The 16473-nt window shown below is 41.1% G+C and overlaps 1 protein-coding gene across 8 annotated transcripts in view; it reads left to right on the plus strand.

The window, feature by feature from the left end:
- lrba (LPS-responsive vesicle trafficking, beach and anchor containing) overlaps window positions 1-16473 on the plus strand; it is a 178403-nt gene that overhangs the window by 36548 nt on the left and 125382 nt on the right. For all 8 annotated transcript variants that reach the window (XM_063476071.1, XM_063476072.1, XM_063476075.1 and 5 more), the window contains exons 14-25: window positions 177-256; window positions 639-701; window positions 1273-1370; window positions 1592-1684; window positions 2806-2914; window positions 3232-3313; window positions 5242-5365; window positions 5478-5670; window positions 12375-13676; window positions 13854-14050; window positions 14586-14739; window positions 15265-15445. In XM_063476071.1, the coding sequence (XP_063332141.1) occupies window positions 177-256; window positions 639-701; window positions 1273-1370; window positions 1592-1684; window positions 2806-2914; window positions 3232-3313; window positions 5242-5365; window positions 5478-5670; window positions 12375-13676; window positions 13854-14050; window positions 14586-14739; window positions 15265-15445 (2676 nt within the window). The remainder of the gene's footprint in view (window positions 1-176; window positions 257-638; window positions 702-1272; window positions 1371-1591; window positions 1685-2805; window positions 2915-3231; window positions 3314-5241; window positions 5366-5477; window positions 5671-12374; window positions 13677-13853; window positions 14051-14585; window positions 14740-15264; window positions 15446-16473) is intronic.

Genomic DNA, 16473 nt, shown 5'->3' on the forward strand with positions numbered 1-16473 from the left:
TTTGACAAGCACATGTGCACAAAAACACAGATTCACACATACAAGCACACTCACACTGTATGCAGGTCCTTTCAAGTGATATATAACTTTTACAAAATAAAATGGATCATCTTGTAGTTTCGTGCCTTTCTTTTGTTAACCACGCTAAACAGCCATTGAACTCTTTGGGTTTTCAGAAGGTCCAAGGCCAAATCAGAAGGAGATACTCTCTTTGCGAGCCTTTCTGCTGCTGTTTGTCAAGCAGCTCATAATGAAGGTAAGCTCATGCCTCTTCCTCAGGCATGTGTTGTAACTCAGCATGCACTTCTCTTGTCCTTAGGATGATTAAAACCTTTAGCCATCCTTTTATTTACCAAGAAGCAGATCAATGTATCATATTTGCTATATCTGACTTTTTTTCATTATATTGTAATGCATATATTACACTTGGCTTTGCAGGGTTCAAATATTTTATTACAGTATGTGGGATTTCGATATCATTAAAAGTTTCATCATTATAATCTCATTTTTCCATGTTGGTGAACTAAGCAGTGCATGCTTTGCATTTTTAGGGTTTACGGGGTTAAAAATGTTGTTTCTTAGTCACCTCTTTTTCCAGTCTTGCACTGTTAAAACAATCTGCACATTTTGCATTTTAGGATCATGGAGTGAAGGAAGATGAGCTACAGAGTATCCTCAGCTACCTCCTAACCATGCATGAGGTAGGCATAGACCGGCAGAGAGAGACCTAACCACCAGATGGCAACACAGTACCGCTACACTGCATTTGGTGTGGTACACCATGTGATATGGAGAGCATGAGCAAACACTTTCTGCTTCTAAACGCTGCATTACTGGTTCTTGTTATTCTTCCAAGTCTGCCAGTTTGAGGTCCTGACAGAAGTGGGGTTGTTTACAGTGAAGTGATGCATAGCAAATGAATCATTCAGATCAGTCAGTAACGCAGTGAACCTAAATGGTGTTTACAGCACTGTCTGGAAAAGCCACCATCATGCAGCAGCCATACATTGCACAGCCTGTATGTTGTAATTCTTTAGTTCAGACGCTTGTGATGTATTCCATGTATTATTGCTGCTACTGCCACTGCTGTACAAGGCAGAAATATAAATATCAATTAGTGACTAGACATATATTTGCTTTTAGCTTAGATTTAAATACACAGTTCACTGTAAGCCCCTCATAATTTAGACATCATTGGTGAAGCTGGCTCGTTTCCCACTGTCCTTTTTAAATACTACAATAGCTTCAGTCTCCTTCCTTCATGTTCCTCAGGACGACAATCTCATGGATGTGCTGCAGCTGCTGGTCGCTCTCATGTCTGAGCATCCTGGATCCATGATTCAGGCCTTTGACCAGCGAAATGGGATTCGGTAAAGATCGACTTTTATATCCATATTCATGAGCTCCTTTACAAACGGTGTGAATGGTTTTAGTTGGAGCAACTTTTCAATTTCTTAGTTGCAGCCCTGTGCTTAAGAATACATAAGAATTTAATATGCATGTATTTATTAAAACAATTTTTGATGTATAAATATGTGTGTCTTTTTGTTAACTGTTAAGTGTTAACTGTTTTCTGTTTTTCGTCCCACAGTGTGATTTACAAGCTTTTGGCTGCCAAAAATGAGGGAATAAGAGTCCAAGCACTCAAAGTTTTGGGCTACTTTCTGAAACACTTGTCACCAAAGTAAGTACTTTATTAGAAGTCTTTGTTCATACAAGAACACATTTTTACTTTACTTTTTACTTTTACTAAGTGACGAAACAACAGAAAGCCAACACTGGTAGATTTTCTTTTAATAGAGTAGACTGCACTATCACTGCATACAAGCTGGATCTGCTGTCTCTAACCACGTGCCGTTTTTCTCTGCACTGCACTGTAAAATAAAAAGGGCTCTCCAAAAATCTTGCAAACGAGAGGAAAAAAGTCCTTAACCTTGTTAATTTAAGGGTTTTATTTAGATGCTTACTGGATATTTTCTTAACAGTTTCGCTGGAGTTCTTTATATTCTAACAATAAAGTACATTTTCTCATTATCCTGATTTTAACTGTATTATAGCTAAAACTCACTTTTAAAAGGATTCTGGTTAACATTTAATTTGTATTAGCCCACATGCTGACAGAACACAGTAAAATAACTTATGAAAAAGAATTTAGCATGTCAGTATTGCCATTTTGGGTGATGATACTTAATATAAATTTACTTAATGAAATTATAATTTTTTGGCTAATAATCACCATTGATACTGTGCAGCTTGTATTGATATAGGAGTTAAAGAAACAACTCTGACCATCGTCTTTGCAGCAGTTTTAAGCCTTGAAATCCACATGTGCACATCTGCAAGTAGTTCAGTTTTCGAGGCTATGATACAAAAGTAAAAGTGGGGCTGATGAATGATTAGAGATGAAAGCAAAAAAGAAAGCAAAAACCCAGGCTTTGTCAGCGGGGATTCTCTTTTTCATTTCCTCCTTGTCAAATGTTAGCAAGAGCACAGCTGATTTGTACCGCTGCAGATTTCAAACAGAGCTGTGTAAAGATTTTTTATCTTAACACGGCTCCGTTTTTCATTTTTATTAGCATTTGAGCTATCACACACTCCAGATTTGCTTTTGTTATTCCTTATAGTGTAAAGAGTTTTTTTTAAACATTGATTTTAATATTGATTTGATTTTAAAATTGAGATTCTGGTTGTGTGTTTCTGCAAACTGATATAAGTTTGGTTTATCATGTTTTCCAATATAGAAATTGTTTAAGCAAATACCAATGACTGCTGACCGACCTTTGAACTTTTTATCATTTCGATCAGGAGGAAAGCAGAGGTCATGCTGAGTCATGGCCTGTTCTCCCTGCTCACCGAACGCCTGATGCTCCACTCCAGCCACTTCACCATGACAATGTACAATGTGCTTTTTGAGGTCTGTATGCTGCCCATTCACCCTCGAAGCTCGTGCTTGCACAGTGAAAGCTTTCTATTAACAAAACACACACTAATAACCTCTGTGTTCAGCCACATGACGGATTTTTTTCCCCCCAATATGCTGAATTTGTGCCTTATTATCTAATCTGTCTCAATTGTTTGTACTTTATATGAAAATGCAATAACACATTAGGTTGACCACCAACAGAAATGTGATTTGTGAAATAATTTAGAAGCATGCAGATATCCCTGTGCTTTGTTTCTCTGTTATCCTCAAGACTTATGTGGACATTTATGACTTGAATCCCCCGATAGATTCTTACAGAGCAGATCTGCACTCAAGTGATCCATAAACAGCATCCGGACCCCGACTCCACTGTGAAGATTCTCAACCCACGTAAGTGCCTCCTCCGCGCCGCACCGCTCCCCTAAATCATCTGCCGCAGCATACCCTCTACATACCTACGGCTCTGTGCCGCAGGAGGATATTCCCCGTGGAACCGTGCGATCGCTATATACCGTCAAACAAATGAACGACATAAATTTTGCAGCCGGAGCGTATTTTCAGACTCCTGAACCTCAGATGTAAACCTTACACGAGGATGGTGCAAACACTTTGTGTGACAAATATACACTCGTCTGCTGGTTTTATTGAGCCTCGGCGCTGTTTTTCACCGGGATTATTTTACATATAAAGGAAAGATAAATATAGTGACATGATAATAATTTATTCAGTTTATAATTGTGTTTTTAATTCATTTAGGTTTAATTAATGGTGAATTTAGATTTTTAATGTGTTTTTTTTTTTCTTAAATTAAATTTTTCTTATTGTGTCTTTAATTGTACAATAATTAACTTTTATATCATTTTTGCTATTTTCAATGAATGTTAAAATGAAAAATATTTGCATAGCTGATAACTATTATTACTTGGCCATTATTTGTTTGCTTCACATTTATATATTTAATTATAGGTGGGATAAACACAGCCCAGGATGGTGGCTTTGGTCACTTTTATTATTATTTTTTTTTAGGCTGTTACTTACCTCGAATTTTACGTCAGCTCACCAAATCTTTCCCTCTGTTGAAATCTTAAGTGTTCATTTCAAACAAGAAAAGAAAACATCCCACTCTCTTTTATACTGGTGCTTTCATAGATGCACATGCAGCTAAAAAAAAAGAAAAGCTTTAATCAGTCTGAAATCCAAACACAAGCAAGGTTTACATCCAGCCAGACTTAATCTGACAAGGTCTTTGTGTAGTCACACATTGATTATCCCAGGCCTTTATTGCGTTAAAATCTCTCCTGCCCAACCATCCTGGACAGGCGGTATATATCATAGGAACCTTGTATGGGTTTGCGAGCATATTGTATGGAACATAGACTGGTGGTCTGTTTCTCCTTTGCCGTGTATTCTCTTGATTTAATCTGTGACAAACTCCCAAAATGGCCCCCTGATTGCAGTCTTTAGTAACGTCAGAGCCAATCAAACAAACCGAGGAAGTACCGTTTCCCTCAAATTAACTCGAGGGAAAAGAACCAAGAGCAAATGGAAAAAAGAAGGGGAAAAAAAGAAAGAAAGGAACACGCCATCCCTCCATCCTCATTCCCGGTACATGCTGGGGTAATTTTCTGGCGGTAAAGGTTCAGCGACTCATAATTTGAGTGACTAAGGCGTAGAAACAACACAACTGTCTGCCGGGGCAAGGGGGCATCGGTTAGCGCCAAGGTCTGAAGAGACGGGTGAAATCCAAGCCCTACCGTCTCTCTACTCAGAGCAAATGGACACTGACATTGTCTAGATAATTCATCTAAACAGTCAGTCTCTTTGGTTTAACCGAAGCCAAGCATTTCAGAAGGGCCTGTGACTCTGGCACTCTCATTTGAAACAATACCAAAGCCATTACAGTATGATAAAGATCAATGGCTCTGGGCTTTTTATTCTCCTCTGTTCTGTTTTTCTTACCACGGGCGCAGATTTTCAGGTGTGCACAGCTGCAAGTTCAGATAGTTTGTGACACAATGATTTGCACATGTTGAAACCAATGTATGATATAGCTGTTGATTTGTTCGGTTTCCCCTCCTGCGACCAATCCTTTTTGTATATCCAAACACGATGCTGGATGTTTCCAAATTCAAATGTTATTTTATAAGCCTTGAAAATACTGCTTGGCTGTTATGTATTATATTACAAAATGCACAAAGCAGACACAGTATTTTTGATATTTTCCAGCACTGGTGCTTTTTTTTTTTTTTTTTTTTAAAACTCCATAAAGCATTTTTATCTCAGACTGTAAACAGAGTGGGTTTTTTTCCCTCTTCCAGAGATTCTGAAGGTAATAGCTGCTCTGCTGAAGAACTCTCCCCCCTCTCAAGAGAGCATGGAGGTGCGCAGGGTCTTTCTGTCAGACATGATCAAACTGTTCAATAACAGCCGAGAGAACCGCAGGTAAGAGTCGGACCAATTCAAAGGATAGAGAAGTACATCACACGTCAGTGCACGCTGCGTTTAGGCGCCCGTGGGATTCGCCACCTCCTCATTTGCTGCCGTTTGTTTTCAGGAGCCTGCTGCAGTGCTCGGTGTGGCAGGAGTGGATGCTCTCTCTGTGCTTCATCAACCCGCAAAACAACGAGGAGCAGAAAATCACAGAGATGGTGTACGCCATCTTCCGCATCCTGCTCTACCACGCCATCAAGTATGAGTGGGGCGGCTGGCGAGTCTGGGTGGACACCCTGTCCATCACGCACTCCAAGGTCAGAGCGCTCATTATATCCCCGCACACAGAGCTCACACACAGCTTTGTTTATCCTTCTCTACAAACTTCTTCCATTTCCTCGTCTGTTTTTCTTTTTAACATCTTGCCATTATCTTTCTGTAGCAAACACACTCACCGTCTTGCTGAAGTATCGTCAGCCTTAAACACTCACAACATGATTGTAACCACAAGCCTCTTCCTCCTTTTCAATTCCTGCCAAACAGAATGCAATGATCATTCAAAGCAATCAGTTCTCCCACCCATGTCTTTACTTTCAAATGTGACACAACACAGTTCATCAAATAAAAGAATTACACAGCACTATCATCTCGCCCGGTTACTTTCAGCAAAGGCGAGTGGGGTAATTGAACCTTGCGTCCTGGTGCCCATCAGATAAAGCTATGGAAGCTATATAGTGATTGTAATTTAAAAGCTAGTTTCAGTATAAACCAATTGGAAAGAATCCCTTCAGCCTTCCCTCTCTGTGTTTATGTATAGCGTCTCTTTCTTTCACATCACACAGATAAAAATAAACTTCTGGCACGTTTTATTTCCAAAACCTGAATTCAAAATACTGCTTTAGAAATTCAGTGTTGATATCATATTACGCTCCTCTGTTCCAGAGCAGTGAAGTAATTGAGGCTGGTGTCAGATTGTGGTCTGGGGGGTTTTTAAGCCTGGCAGATTGAAAGTTGAGTTAAAGAAGTGCTCGTGATATGAGACGCTTCACTGTAGCCTGGAGTGCCGTGATGGGTTTCCTCCAATAGGGGGCACAGAAAGACTGCCAGGGATATCAGCGGCATGAAGGCTGCTGTGTGTGTTGGATGTGGGGTGTTTTAAAACTCCCACACCTCTGAACACTGTGCAGCTCAATGATAAGGACTCAAGAAGAAGAAAATATTGGTCAGCATATTGTAGAAGAGTGGCAGTGAAATTCTGAAAAGGTAACACACGTATGCACAACAGCAGATGCTGCTGCAAGCTTGAGTGGCTTGAGCTTTTGAGATATTTCAAAAAGAAATAGACTGCTGGGGAGTGTGAAAAATACTAATGCTAATATTTTAGCTGTTTTTTTACAATAGGGATAAACACTGCAGTTTTTTTCTTCCCTCCACAATGTGGTGTAATTGCAGCAAGATTAATGCTGTTTCTTCTTGACTGAAGTTGCAGTTGTTCCTGCTGAATTTCACCCATACAGTGCGTGAATAAACCCATGCACTTGTACAATGTGACACACACACACACAAATACACAGAGGGCCGGGGACTGCCTCTGAATCGAACTTGCAGCAGGTCCCACCAAGATGCATGCATCTGCTATAAAAAAAGCTAAAGAAACTCAATTGCAATTTTATTGTCCCGTTTGATAGATTTCCTGCCACCTTTGTAGCACCAAAGCTGTTTGTCACTGTTGCTATCTCCTCCCACTGCTGCAGGGCTGTGTTTGTGCGCGCGATTGTAGTGCGTTTGTGCGTGCGTCCTTGTGTGTGCGTACGTGCACACGCGTGCGTCTGTTGTGAGTTACCAGGCACATTTTCTTTTTGCCCTCCTTCTCTCTCGGGTTCTAGCAAGCCCTTCTCTCTGATCACATTGAATATTCATGGGAGCTGCGCAAGAACAATCAGAGAAACAAGGCCTCATAAATACAACCAGCCCACCGGGAGCCTCTTGATAAGCGCATATATGCATTCACACATATTTGCACACCTCCTCTTTACAAAGACTTTTTATGATTGAGTTTGCCTTGTGTAAAACACGGTAAAATTGTCAGTTTGATTTGTAGAGTGATGCTGTACTTGAAGCTGAGCACGGTCTGAAAAGTTGTCTGTGACTCGCACTGAAACTACTTTTTCTATTGCTGCAGGATGGCTTTAAAAAAATATTAGACATTACACACAGAGTTTTATTATCATTTACAGGCTCTAATACACAGGAATTTCTGTGTAGCTATAAAAGTTTTGTTTTTAACAATTATTTTTCATGTAAGTTATCTGTGATCTGAGTATTGGCTGTTCAGATTTCTGGCTGATGGAGTGGGATGAGCGGCAGCATGTCTGCTTTTTACCTTTTTTGTTCTTGAGTTAAATTTGTGGGTTTTTCCTGGCTCAGAGTGGGTGTTTGGGTGAATGATCACTGTGTACAGTAAAAGCACAGAGTCTGTTAAATTTTTACACATATCTAGTCACTCTTTTGGCTGCATGATAAACAAGAGGTTCCTTTGGGGCTGTCTAGAACCAGTTTGTGGGACACCAAAAATTCTTTTATGCAGTTTAAAAAAAAAAAAAAAAGGTGGTTTGTAGATAAAATAAATTGTCTTTTTTTTGTGATATCATTCATTTACATGCTAGACACCTCATCAGTAGGGACAGATATTGTTACTGTGCTATTTGTGCCAGTGCTGCTTATTAATATTTTTTTTCTTGATGGTTTCAATAGACATTTAATGACTTATGGCTACTTTTGACATATTGGTGAGTTTGCCGACAGCACAGCTGCTCCGTAGGAAGTAAAAGAGATGACTTTGTGTTATATTATTTAGCAGTAGTATATACATTCCCCTTTTATTTGCAGACATTAGAGATACAATGCTAACTAACAAAGGTAACTACAAATATTGTATACCTGCTGATATTCTAATTTTCATATTTAGAGATTGAGGAGACGATGTAAGAAAAAACTATTTGCATTAAGTTGCTGTGTGTATAGTTTCCCCACACACACGTGTGTGTTTGTGTGTTCATATGTGCATTTATTCACATCAATCATTAGTGTATCTGCACGAGTGTCTCTAAGTAGACAGATGTTTCTGCAGGTGGGCACGGTGACACAACAGCCCTCCCACTCTCTGCCCACACAACCCACCCAAGGTGCCCCTCGTCCGTCTCTGCACACAAATCAGTTTGAGAACGAGGAGTTCTCCGAAAGGGAGAGATCGGGGCGTGAAGGTCCCGATGCCCTTCACACTTCCACTGCTGGCTATCGTCATCACCTGCCAGACTTTTCACCACAAAGATGGCGATAAGCAGAGATGAGCAAAGATATCTCTGACATAATTTAATACGCATTAAGGTATTAAAATTCTTCGCTCAAACCCCAAGTGTAATAATTTAGTCTGTTTGAGTTTGTGATGGGGTGCTAAACATCACAGGAATAGTAGTTCAGCAAAACAGTATTTGCCTTCTGGGATTATTAAGATTATTAAGACACACACACACACACACACACACACCTGACTCAAGCTGTTGTTCTTGGCAAAGAGTTTAGAGAGCAATCCAGTGACGAGTGGACAAAGGAAGAAAGTGAGGATCCAATGCTAGATAAAGAGCTGTGCATCAAGTGTTGTCGAGGTTATCCAGCAGTTAACATTTTGCACATTTCCAGCATTCATATATTTAAAATATTACAAGATATATATTGTATGAAATTAATGATAACCAAATGGTGGAGATCCAAAGTGTTTTTCTGACTTTTAGTGCAAGTTACTGCACGCTTTGGAAGGATCTTTCTACAAGCTTGTCTTGTTATGGTTGTGATAAAAAATAAAAATGAAGCCTATCTGCATTACCCTCGATCAGCAGGGCAGGACAAAACTAAGAAAAATTTTAACAAGAAGTGAGAAAAGAAAGTACTGTGAATAGGAGAAAAACTGCATGGGGACTTGCAGTAGCAGATGACATTGATTTTGGAGAAGGAATTGCATTTAGCAAATCGGATTACAGCCACGCTGCCCTCTCCATTTCCCCCTTGTTTTGTGGTCACTATCTATCTATCGCCAATCTAAATGGGGACTCCCAAGCTCCTACGATGGGGGTCCTCTCAAGATCAGCGCTTTGCGCCGCTCTCTTACTGTAGCAGGTTGTCGTTTTTATTCAGAACTTGTGAAAACTCTGCAAAAATTCTCTTTTTAGAAGTGCAGTTAAGAATATTTAAAGTATCTCTAATAGTAACAATAAAGAAAATGTCCAAGTATTATTGTGTACAAAAAACACAAAGTTGTCCAAGTTGGGTTTTATTTGTGTTCGAGTCTTGAGGCATTTCAGATCTTTTTCTAGGATCTGGCTGTGCTGCATCCACTTAATTCCATGTTACCTGTCACATTAGAAAAGCCCACCATGTTTTTGTACATTACCATAGCGTTTTTCCATAACCCACTGAGGCCAGACCGAGTCTTGGGGTAGAATGAAATTAGATTAGATCAGCGCTGATGTCCTAGCCACCCAAGGCAGTTTCTATATTTTGTAGCGAAGCTAAACGCTCTTGCAAAAACCACAGAGACATATACTACCTCTGTCTAATGGTAACTGGATCTGTTACAGAGCCCCATTTAAGGCCGGCATACATCATCTTAATGTACAGACTGCATCCTGAATCTATGACGTTATGTGCTGAGCTGCTTGCCTACATAATTTCCATAGCGGTGCACTCTGAATGCAGCCTTTTAATTGCTAAAAATGCTAAATGTCAAATTAAGCTCAAACTAATGTGGTAGAAGGTCTTGCTGTGTGATCAGTGGGAAAGCGGGAGGAAGGAAGAAAGACAGAGGCAGACTGCTGGTGCATTTAGAACGGGCTGTGCACTCAGAAAACAGCTATGGATTACCAATCACTGCTTCCCACTACAGAAGATTAATGAGCACCCATGTAGCAGGCTAATTTAGAACAATAACGCCTAATTAATTACAAATAATCAGCTTCTTTCTCCCCCTTCCCTTTCTTCCACTCTCAATGACTCTTTCTCCTTTTGCAATTTCTTATTTTTTTTCCTTCCTTTTCATCTCCAGCGTTCCCATTTTCTTTGTTTAGATCTCACTCTCTCTCTTTCTCTCTCCTCCTATCCAAATAGCCTCAGGTAAAAAAGCAGCAAAGTGGGTCTAGTTTCACTCACACAGCAGACCCCCCCCCTTCCTCTCCACCTACAACCCATCTTTGACTTTCTGTCCTCCAATCCCAGTGATTAATGCAGGGTCTTAAATTAGGCGTGGGAGGATTTGCCGATGCTGGACACGCACTCAGCGCAGCTAGGAGACACACACTAATAGTGTCTACCGCTAATCTATGACTGCTTACATGGATGGGCTCTTCCTCAAATGCCACTGCAGACTATTGTCGTTATAGACTAGCAGTCTAGTATACCTATATCAGATGGTAAGAAGACTGATAGAGGTTAATAGGCCGTGGGCAGCTGCATGTAAGAGAGGGAGAGAGAAAGTTTTAAATATGCCACAGTTACCCACAAATGGTCCCAGTTTTCAAATATTATAAGAAGCACACAACAAACAGGCAGTTTGAGGATATCTTTCTTCCATAATTTGGGGTTTGCTGTTTGTTGGGACATGAGGAAAAAAGCAGAAAATGGATACAGTGGATAAGTGGCTGGTTGGTTTTTATGTTAATGTATATATAGTATAAGTACAGCCCTAATAACATGGTCACATTATTTTCACGGTTACAGCACGCTTTTTTCCACCCTTACTGAGATGTTTAGATTTCCTATAGGACAGATGTTTCTAAATTCTTTTACAGAAGTATTCCCCCCCCCCTCCCTTTTTTAAATTAAAAAAAATGTTTAAATCCATGCAAAATGCCTGATTTGAAGTCTCCAAACACTTTTTGGGCTAAAAGTAACCAAATTTAGGTAACTAAAAGTGTGGCTGTGGCTCAGGAGCACATCATCGACTAATCGGAAGGCCGGTGATTTGATCTCTGGCTGCTACAGTCTACATGCCAGAGTATCCTTGGGCAAGATACAGAACCCCAGTTTGCTCCCAATGGCTTCATCTGAGTGTGAATGTTAAATGCACAAAAAGTGCTTGTGTGAATGTGTGTGAATGAAACATGTTGTATAAAGTGCTCTGAGTGCTCAAGTAGAGTAGAAAAGCAATATAATAAGGCCCAGTTCATTTAGCATATTTGGGTGAAAGGGAAGCATTATCAGGTTATCGGGTTAGCTGCTAATTAGTGAGAAGTACGACGCAAATAAAATACTGCAGTTTCAATCACCTGGACTGGAGCGCATTTCTTACATGGGGCTCATTTGTACAGTTAACTTTGGTGCAAGCCATGCTGTGTGTGAGATAACTACGAGGTGTAACATTTTACTTTTTTTTATTTGTCAAAAAAAACTAAGTAGTTGTTCTCCAAAAGTTGATTCTGTTCATCTGGACGTAGCGTTTTCTGTGGGAGAAATGTTTCGTTACTCATCCAAGTGACTTCTTCAGTCTCAGCTGAATGCAGGTTTCCCAGTCTTTGGAGATTTACGTACCTGGATGATTGGCCATGCATCAAGACAAACTAAGTAGTTGTTGTTTTAGCAGAGTGGGGATTGGCTCACTTTGTGGCTAGCTAGACATGAATATTTAACGACCTGCAGTTTTTGGTTGCTTATTGAGGAACAAATCTCACTGGATAATTTCAGTGCTAAAAAGCTCATCATCATTCTTATTAGTAATGGTATCACTGACATGTGCATATTAATACATATTTTGCTTTAAACATTTTAGTGTGTGTTTTATTGGCCTGCTTATGATAAAAGCGTTTTCTGTCTGCTTCCTTATTTCCTTATTCACACAGAATCATCAGTGGATGGACTTTAATGAACCAATAAACCAGTTTTTATCATCCAACTAGGCAAACGGAGCAGACTGATGAAGTGTGTGAACAGTACGACATTCGTTTTTCTAACATCACATGTTTTGTATTTGCAGGTCACCTTTGAGCAACACAAAGTGAATCTGTCCCGTATGTTCCGTCAGTACCAGCATCAAGAGTCCACCGGCACAATTCGCTCCATCTCTGGTGTCAGCCAAAGCTCTGAGACTATGGAATGTGTTAATGGGCCACCTGCAGAGGAAACCGCTCCCTCCACTGTCATTGAGCTGACTGTGGACAAGCTGTCTCAGAAATCCCCTGATTCAGCATCCAGTTCCACCATTACTTCCAGCCCGCTGGAGGTTGATGATGAAAGGGGACAGGCATCCATCACTGTGTCCAACATCCTGGCTGGGGCCAAAGACGAAGAACAAGAGCAACAGCAGCTGGTGGAGGAGTCTACCAGAGATAGCTCGGGTGTCAGAGAGGAGACACAAAAAGGTGCTACAGAGCAGCCGAGTGAAGACGTCAACAAAGAGAAAGCACAGACTTCTACTGGAAAAACTGCACAACGTGAAACGGCTGACACGAAAGCGGTGGACGAGGGTAAAGTCTCTGCACCATCTGGTAGCGATGATGCACAGACACCTGTAACAGATGATGAAAAATCTGAAAGTGAACAGAACAAAGGTGACTCGTCAAACTCAATGACAGAAGACTCTTTAAATGAAGCAGAGGCTGAACCGCCAGCAGCTTCAGAGCGAGAAAACAGCGTGCTCGGTGGAGCTTCCGTCCTCAATGAGGACCTGGTTGACGTGTCATCTGTTAGCGACCAGGTCCATCCTAGCGATGCTGATGACAGCCAAGAGGAGTCCTCTTATGCTTCTGCTGCCACCGGAGAGGAAGGTGGGGAAGTGAAGAAGGACGAAGACGAACAAAAAGATGGGGGTGAAGAACAGGAGCTGAATAAGGAAGAAGAAAAAGTTGAGACACAGGAAAGTGAAGTGAAACAGGCGCCTTGTGTGAAAAGCCAGACTCCTCCAGCTGAAATACCTGAGAAAAGTGTCACAGAAGCACCTAAAGAAAAAGCTGGAGATGAACAGTCTTCCTCCATAGCTGAAACTACTACTACAAGCCAGCAGCCCTCAGACACCACACCGCCATCTACAGCCCAGGAGGTTACAGCGGCATCAGACTCCACTGTAGATGTCCAGCCATCAGAGACCAGCGGTGCCACTGGAGAAGAAACCCCATCTGGTGCCGCTGACAGTAGCACCACCACCACCTCTACCAGCTCCGACACTCAGAAGAGTGCAGAGTCTGTCAGCAAAACCAAAGAAATCAAAATTGCCAGACTGGACGTGTCCAATGTGGCCTTAGACACCGAGAGACTTGAACTGAAGGAGACCTCTGCAACAGTATGCCATCCACTCTCCCCCCCCCTTTTTTTTTAGCACTTATGTGTTACTCAGTTGTTACAATAGTTTATTATAGTTTAGGTGTTACACAAAATTGAGCGTTTAAGTTTCAAAGTGTTTTCTCAAAGGGCCTTGTCACATTAAAACGTATGACGTTTGGTTTCCATATTTCTGTAGGAAACAAGCCAAGGTCAGTCAGCAGCTGCTGCATCAACAGCCACAGGAAGCTCTTCAGGCCAGCCAGCAGACAGCAGCACCTCTGCACCTCGCTCCACCATGTTTCGCATCCCAGAATTCCGCTGGTCCCACATGCACCAGCGTCTCCTCGCTGACCTGCTCTTCTCGATTGAGACAGATGTCCAGATGTGGAGAAGGTAGGACGACAGTCCGTGGGCTCTGATTTTATTAATGCTTCAATAAACAGAAACACGGATTTATCAACTAAAGATTTGTTGAGGAACATGCAGAAGTTTTATGGGTTTTTTTTGTTTGTTTTTGTTGTGATTGACTCAATTTAGCATAAAGACTGGAAAGTACAAAAAATAGTTTGGTCCTTACACTTTGAAAATAGGTTTACTGTCTTGTTCAGGAAATTACGAGTTAGCAGGCTTTTAAAAACAATGTAACTCTAAATCTGTAATTGTCAGAATGGTGTAATCTTATCAAATTGTAGAGCAAATAAGTGAGTTTTTCAGGCATTCTTTATCGAAATTGGTTTGTAACAGATCCTGAGCTAGAAAATTACATTAGAACTGTGCAATGGGACCAGATAGTAAAGTAAGTGTCTAAATAAAAGAAGAACAAGCCACATAGCTTTACGCTGTGTGAGTGTGACTTGAGGTGAATTTATAGGTGCTTTAATACCTCATTGCAATAACTAAAACCATCTTCTTGTCCTTTGCCTTTTAGTCACTCCACAAAGACGATTCTGGACTTTGTAAACAGCAGTGAGAATGTGGTGTTTGTCCACAACAGCATACACCTCATATCCCAGGTGGTGGACAATCTCGTCATGGCTTGCGGAGGCATTTTACCTCTGCTCTCAGCTGCCACATCTTCCTCCGTGAGTCCTTCGCTGCACGTGTGATTTTACGTTTGTACTTGTGTGGCTGTGGCTCCGGTCACAGGAAGTTATCCATCCACATTGACCTTTCCCCAATCACATTAGACTACAGTTAGCTGCTTCCTAACAACGTTAGTTTGTTTTAGTCCTGTCTGACCTCAGCGACAGCCGCTCTCTTGCACCATTCTTCGCTTCTGCCAATGACCTGACCGGTCTAAGGAGCGGGTTCACTTCCATTATAATTGATTTACATTCAGTTGTGTGGGCTCTGTAACCAGATTTCAACCTGAATTTGAAAAATTGCATTTTCACATGGCTTGATGTATTTTCAGTGCTGCACATGTTACATATGTAACAACTTACTAACTGTGATAAATCACTGGTTATTCAACATAAGTCGAGGCTTCTGACCAGGGTAAAACCTGACTGTAATGTTACTTTTGAGAGAAAATGTTTAGAGAGGTTTCCTCATTATTACTTTTATTATTTATATTTTTTTTCCTCTTTCTCTCTCTCTACTTTCAGCATGAGCTAGAAAACATCGAGCCCTCCCATGGCTTGTCAGTGGAGGCTTCGGTCACCTTCTTGCAGCGCCTCATCAACCTTGTGGACGTTCTTATTTTTGCCAGCTCGCTCAACTTCACAGAGATAGAAGCTGAGAAAAACATGTCATCCGGAGGCATCCTCCGGCAGTGCCTTCGCCTCGGTATGCACGTTGTCATTATTCCTGAGCTTCTAACTAGCTTTATTTCTCTTGTTTGGTCCCCTGCTTTTTTTGTCTTGCTGAGTTTTTACATGTGTAGCTGGCTTTCAAGTGAATTTCCCACTTCTGTTTCATCCTTTTACTAACCCCACCCCTCATTCCCCTCCCGCTCATTGATCCACCTTACATCAGCAGCCTTCTGTATTAGCCCCAGTCATGGCTCCCTACAGTGTTTTTGACCCTCCCTTCTGTATTCGTCCCTGTATTCTTCCTCTCAATCTTCAGCTCCAGCTCCCACTCGGATCCCCCTCGCCTCGCTCACCCCGCTCATATCAGCCCTCTCTTATCTTGTTATTATAACCCTCCTGCATGGCAACACTTTAAAATGGCTGCTCGCATGATATAGTGAGTTGTTCATAATGGCCTTGGCTGTACTGTACTGCTGCGTAGCCCGAGGCCTTTGTCTGCCTTCTGTTCCAGGCTATTAAAGTTTCCCCTGACAGCATCAAAAGCCTAGCCTCACAATCACTGAATAAAAGATATTGAAAATCTTACATTATTCATTTAATTTTTTTTTTTTTTGCAGCACACCTTATCAACGCAGCATGCACAGATTAAAAATGAAAGTAGTACAGTATACTTTGTACTTAAGCTTTAAAAAAATTATTGAATTTTCTTTGGATATTTAATGCTGCACATTCAGGTATCTGTTTCTGCTTTTAAACACAGTCTAGCCTACAAACAAAACGGCTGTCAAGAGGCCGACTTGTTATCTAAAAACACTTGTTCCCTCTGATGTTGCTGCTGCTGCTGTGTGTGTTTTACAGGAAAACGATGCCACCATAGCACAGGTTCAGTTTTAGAAAGCAGCCGCTATGAAATGAATATTTGATGAGGTATGCGCTCCCCATTGCTGGCACCTAATCTGATTTTGGAAAACTGTAACAAGGTTTTAGCGTCTCCGCCCCTCCCTCTCCTCTCTTTTTTTCTTCCTTTTATAAATGGTCGTATGAAAGAGTGGTCCTAATGGA

Source organism: Pelmatolapia mariae, linkage group LG6 (genome assembly GCF_036321145.2).
Source record: "Pelmatolapia mariae isolate MD_Pm_ZW linkage group LG6, Pm_UMD_F_2, whole genome shotgun sequence".
Lineage (NCBI taxonomy): Eukaryota > Metazoa > Chordata > Actinopteri > Cichliformes > Cichlidae > Pelmatolapia > Pelmatolapia mariae.